At 41.7% G+C, this 6,000-nt stretch overlaps 1 protein-coding gene across 7 annotated transcripts in view; it reads left to right on the top strand.

The window, feature by feature from the left end:
• The window catches only part of HERC3 (HECT and RLD domain containing E3 ubiquitin protein ligase 3), a 121,220-nt gene extending 116,879 nt beyond the window's left edge, over positions 1-4,341 (top strand). For 6 of the 7 annotated variants that reach the window (XM_057725835.1, XM_057725840.1, XM_057725838.1 and 3 more), the window contains 3 exons: positions 296-479; positions 663-765; positions 2,642-4,341. In XM_057725835.1, the coding sequence (XP_057581818.1) occupies positions 296-479; positions 663-765; positions 2,642-2,850 (496 nt within the window). In that variant the 3' untranslated portion in view covers positions 2,851-4,341. Of the gene's footprint in view, positions 1-295; positions 480-662; positions 766-2,641 lie in introns of those variants that run through there. The other variant, XR_009052513.1, reaches the window with a different exon arrangement.
• The last annotated feature ends 1,659 nt before the right edge of the window (positions 4,342-6,000 follow it).

Below are 6,000 nucleotides of genomic sequence, written 5' to 3' on the forward strand. Positions count from 1 at the left end.
TTAACTAAATTATATAAGACTGTAAACAAGATGAGAACTGGAGCACCTCACGTAAAATAAAGTCAGTAGTATGGTTCCACCCACCCGGCTTCCTCCCCTTTCTTCCTGCCTCCCCTACCCGCAGATCACCTGAGACTCCTTGGTGGAATCCTAGGGTTGGGTGGTAACCTACTAGATGCTGTAGGATGCCTCCTGATGAGAGAATTTGATGAGATTTTTCAGTGTAGAAAGGGAACTTGATAAATTCTACACGACTTTGGGCTAAACATATTCTATTTCTTTGGTCTCCTGGCAGGCAGGAATTTGTGGATGCTTATGTGAATTATGTCTTCCAAATCTCAGTGCACGAATGGTACACAGCTTTCTCCAGCGGCTTCCTGAAGGTGTGTGGTGGCAAAGTGCTTGAGCTCTTCCAGCCTTCAGAACTGAGGGCCATGATGGTGGGGAACAGCAACTACAACTGGGAGGAACTGGAAGAGGTAAGCCTGAAAGATGCCCGGGGCCTGGTCTCTTTCTGAGCGTCCCGTGGTCAAGTAGGATTTGGAGGCCTCCTGCATCTCGGTGGTTGTTTCTTCATCTCCATTGCAAATGGTATACACATGTCCGCTTGTAATATTCTGCTTCTGGAAGATAATTTTTTTCTTTTTGTCCTTTTTGGGCAGACTGCCATCTACAAGGGTGATTACTCAGCCACACATCCCACTGTGAAACTATTTTGGGAGACATTTCATGAGTTCCCATTGGAAAAGAAGAAGAAATTTCTCTGTAAGTATCAGTAATATCAGTATGGTATTCGTCCACATTTCATTTCTGCATATGGTGAAGTTCAGCTCTTTTAAATGGTAAAGGGTAAGTAAGGAAATATATTTACACTTTTTAGTGATATCTGAGGCACAGCAGAGGTTGTTAATCCTTACTTGTTGCCTAACAGGATGGGTTGTGTGAAAGGAAGAAAAGCATTTCACTGATTTTTAATTGCTCTAAAAATACTAGTTATTTTACATGTGATTCCTTTAAGTATTACATTGATGAAATCGAATTGCTTGGATTCACCTCCTTTATCTCTCTAGCCTTTTGAGAAGTGTCTACTGCAGATGTAACTGGGGAGATGTGACTTATAATCGCTTTATTGAGATTTAATCAGCCATTTAAAGTGTACAGTTCAGCGGTTTTTAGTGTACTCAGAGTTGTGAAACTGTCAGTTAACTTTAGAACATGTTCGTCACCCTGAGAAGAAACGCTGTACCCATTAGCAGTCATTCCCCAGTCTCCCAGCCCTAGCAACCTGTCCTCTGTCTCTGTGGGTTCACCTGTTCTGGACATTTCATGTAAATGGAATCATACAATAAATGGTCCTTTGTGACTGGCTGGATGACATGTGAAGATGGTAAAGAGAATGAAGTCCAGTTTACATAAATTACCCTTTTAAAAACAGTAGAAATCTTTGTGTCATTGTATAATCGGTCATAAATTAGGCAGTGAATAGCATAAAATTTTTATCAGTATAAGATGAAAAAAAACAGAACTTGAAGGACAGTCTCTTTTGCTTTTTAAGAACGAGCATTTATTAGTATTAATGCAAGGTTTACCCCCAGATTCTACTGCTCACATGGAGGAAGCGGAGATCTTACAAGAGAATTCCTAAAATGAGCCCTGCTTCCCCTTTGCCCAGTTACATGGGCTCTTGAGAAACAGTGGCTATGAGTGAAAATGACGGGATGAGATTTGCCAGTGGAGCTTGTAGAACTGTGACAATCAAGAGGGGCCTGCTCTTGATCTGGGGATTTCTTTGAAAGAAGACCTTCTGTTCAGAGACCATTAGACTTTCATAAATTTTTATTAACTCTACAGATTTGGCAAGAATGTTTATGTATCGTAGCCTCAGGTAGTGGCAGGTTATTTGAAAGTGCTCCTTAAGTAGTGATTTCATTGTATCAATAGTTAATTTTCCAGCAATTCAACAAAGAAGGTTATCTAGCGCTAGAAAACAGGAAAAGACAGCTGGTTTGGTCTATTTTTTCCAAGTCATAGTGTGTCACAAGAGGGAAATGTCTCATATAATGTCAGTGTCAGATCTGCTGCTTTAAGAAAAATGGAGAGATGAGGAAAGGCACGCAAACAAATCCCAAATGGGAATTCACCAGCCAAGGGGGTATTAAGCCACACACAGGGGAGAGGAGACCCTGAGGCCACATAGACTGTAGTCTTCTTTCTGGTGTCCCTGCGGTCAGCTCTTTTCCTATGTCAGCAGTTCCCTTCCTCTTTGATTTCTGTGAAGGCTCATAACATTTATGAGGGCACACGTTTGATTGAGGCCATTTTTTATTTGAGGGCATTTTTAAGCATCTTTCCATTGGATGGGTGGTTTGTGTCAGCGTATAATTAGGGCCTGAAATTAGCCAATGAAAAGTACACACTTTCTACCCATATAAAACCAAAACACAGGGTTTGAAAGGCAATCTCTTGCTTCATAATTGAGCATTTATTAATATTAATACAGTAACACGTACCGGCACGTAAAAGTGGTTGTACTTCTCACATGAGCCACAGGGTGTCACCCCTTCCCTGCTGTAGCTCCCAGGGCCGCGGAGAGCAGCTCCCCCTTTGCCTAGCTGGTAATTCCCCTTCTCTCTGTCCACAGTGTTCCTGACGGGCAGCGATCGGATTCCCATCTACGGCATGGCCAGCCTGCAGATTGTCATCCAGTCCACAGCCAGCGGGGAGGAGTACTTGCCTGTGGCCCACACTTGCTACAACCTTCTTGACCTCCCGAAGTACAGCAGCAAAGAGGTCCTGCGTGCACGGCTGACCCAGGCCCTTGACAACTACGAGGGGTTCAGTTTGGCCTGAGGCTCCCCAGCTTGCCCCAGATTTCCTTTCCTTCCTCAGCGTCCACACTGAGGCCCATACAGAAAATCATGGGGAGTGAGTTCTATTTTTTTATTGTATAAGCGGGTTGGAACTTTTGAATCCTGAACCTGATTGATGTGTTTCTGGGGTTGTAAGCAGGAACCTTCTTGAAAAATCAGGAGTTGGGGATGGGGTGAAAAATGGGCCCTTGTATGGGAGGTGACTTTGTTTCTAAACCAAATTCCCCGTTGTTCCTTGCACTTGTGACTTGTATGCTGTTGGATAAAATGGCAGTGGACTTTTAAACTCGCGTTCCCCAGATGTCTCTCTCAGCCCTGATCTTTCCTCATAACGCTTCCTTGTCCTCCAAACTTCTCATTCCTCTGCAAGAAGGATTTGACTGACCTGTCCTTTCTTGCCTGCACATTCAGAACATCTCCTTTCTCCGCAGCCTTGGAAATGCTCCTGGCTTGCTGCAGCCCAACCCTAAGGACTGAGGAGGAAAGGACTGCTTCAGAAATTCCCAAGCCCAACAAGCTGAATCTGGGTCCATGACTTTGGTGGAACTCTTGAGAATTTATGGGAGCCTTTAATAAATGTCTTGCCTAAAAAAAAAGTTCTTTAGGGACTAGCCATCTCCCTATGGCTCTGCCTATTCCCGGCCCTCCTCAAAGGCGCGTAGAGCTGCTTAGCTTCGCAGCTGAGCCAAATTTTGTTTGGTTGCTCCGCCAAGCCTTTTTGACAACAAGATGAGGTAACAGGCCCCCCCCCCGCCATTGTTTTGCTTTTGGAGCAAGTTGCGTTAATTTTTTAAGGAGTATTTTCTCCCAGAAAAGTAGAAATAATAAATTTCTTGTCCCTTTCCGTCTCTACCACTTCATCTTTCCTCCCCACCCTCCTCACTTCATCCCATTCACTGTTACCTGACTTAATGTCCCTTCCTCTCCTTTCCTCCTAGTGGATGCATGCAGTCTATTTTAGTTTTTATTTCTGTTTAAATTGCAAAATTTCTACTCGGATTTTTTTTCCTCTTCCCTAATTGCTAAGACTTAAAGACATTCTTTATTATGGAACTTTTGTTTATTGCATTTGAAATGTTTGTTTACAGTGGGATTTCGGGGGGACTGTGTTTGAAGCAAATGTATGTATTTCCAAAATCATGACATGCTCCACCTTCTTCATCCTGGGATAAGAAAATTCTACATGAGCAAAGAATCCATGTCAGCCTAATTTTAAATTCCTAGTCACTAGAGAAAAGACTTATTTATATAAAAAGAAGTATTTATGAACCGTGAGACAGCATCAAATCTCAATGAAGGATTGTAGATTTTTTGCTTTTTCTTTTTGTTTTTAAAACTTATTCCAATTGCTAAATTGGTAGTTTTTCAGTCTTTATAATACAAGATTACAAAAGATATACAGTTATACAAAATGTTTATTTTATATGTGTGTGCATATAGTTCAATATTATGCAATAAATTTGGTGTTTTAATGTAACCAGAACTATTTCTTTTTGTACTTGCAGAGTGGGTAGCTTGCTTTCAGTAGAAGGTTTAAGTCATCTACCCAAGTAATCTAATAGAAGGTCAAATTTGCTTCCTGCCACACGAGAGTAGAACCAACTGCTGGGAAAATGAAGAGGAAACAGGGTCGGGGGAGCAGAAGGGATTTCTGAAGCTTATGGTGGGTGAAAAGGCATTGCTCATGGAGGGGAAGGCCTTAGCAAAGGCTTGAACATGAGGGCATATTTAGGGAAGGGCCAGGAACAATTTGAAGGGAGCATCAGAGGAAATAGAATAATGGTAAATAAAACGGGATAAAGACGGTTAGTTTGGGGCTGAGGAACCAGGCTAAACTAAACCTTGGAACCTTCAAAATGTTCAGAACCTTGGAATGGAGGAAGGAGGTAATGATATGACTTGAGCCTAGTTTTAAGAAGAAAATGTGGATGGAGGTACATGTGGAGGAATGGGGTGGGAAGGACAGAGCAGAAAGACAGCAACTGCGAGCAGTGGGGTGACAGCAGTGGAAAGAGGAGAGCGTATGGACAGGAGAGATGGGAGGAGTGGAGGCGATGGGAGCCTTAACGGAAAAGGAGAAATTAAAGCTGAATCTAATCTAATGGCTGATGCTAATTAGCCCACTTATACACAGCAAAAAATGTTTTCAATATGTTTTAAAAACGATTACCATATACCGTTTTACCAGACTTAATAGATGGTTTAAAAGTGGTAAAGAAAACAGTAGCTTTCCATTAAAAGTTCCATTCAACACTTACTAGTATACGTAAGTGCTCAGTTTGAGGGACAGAAAAGCCTGTTACATTTAATTTTGAATGGACATAGCCAAGTTATTTTAAATTTGGGGGCCTCAGAATCCTCATCCCTGAAATAAGGAGATGGGACCAGATAATTTCTAAGGTCCCTTTGAGCGTTAAAGTTACTGTATATAGAGATGCTCAATATTCTTCTGAATGTTTGTTGCATGAATGAAATTCTCTGATTTTCTAAAAACTATTTTCTGGCATATTCTCCTCTGTTCCCTTTATCACTTTTGCTTTAGGAGATTCTTAAGGTAGGCATTTCTAGATTTACCTACCTACCTACCTTCCCTCACCTGCAAACATTTGGAAGTTTCTTCACTGTTTTGAGAAAGGTACCAATTTAATGAAAAAGTAACCTCATTAAAATAAGGCAGCTTTTGGTGGGTAGGCTTCAGTGAAAGTGTAACCAGGAAATTTAGCCAAATCTGATGGCCCTGTCTCCATGCGAGAGCCTTTTGCTGACTAGAATGGTTCTCTATTAATAACCCTGGAGAGCCAGGGTTGGCAACTATAGCCTGTGAACTAAAATGCATTTTTACATTTCTAAAATGGTTGGCAAAAGAAAGGATATATGACGGCAATTATCTGGCCTACAAAGCCTAACATATTAATATCTGGCTCTTCACAGAAAAAGATTAGTCCCAACCCTTTGAGACCAGAGTTGATAACTTACTGAAGTCTTAGGAGGAACTTGGTCATAGTTGATGTTGAACCAGAGAGAACAAGTTTCTGCGCCTTTCTGCCACAGGGGTCAGAAAATCAAGCTTTGTCTGAGATTCACCCACAGAAATAGGCATCAGGGTTTTGACTGTAAGAATAACTACCAT

This window comes from Hippopotamus amphibius, chromosome 3 (genome assembly GCF_030028045.1).
Source record: "Hippopotamus amphibius kiboko isolate mHipAmp2 chromosome 3, mHipAmp2.hap2, whole genome shotgun sequence".
NCBI classification, from domain to species: domain Eukaryota; kingdom Metazoa; phylum Chordata; class Mammalia; order Artiodactyla; family Hippopotamidae; genus Hippopotamus; species Hippopotamus amphibius.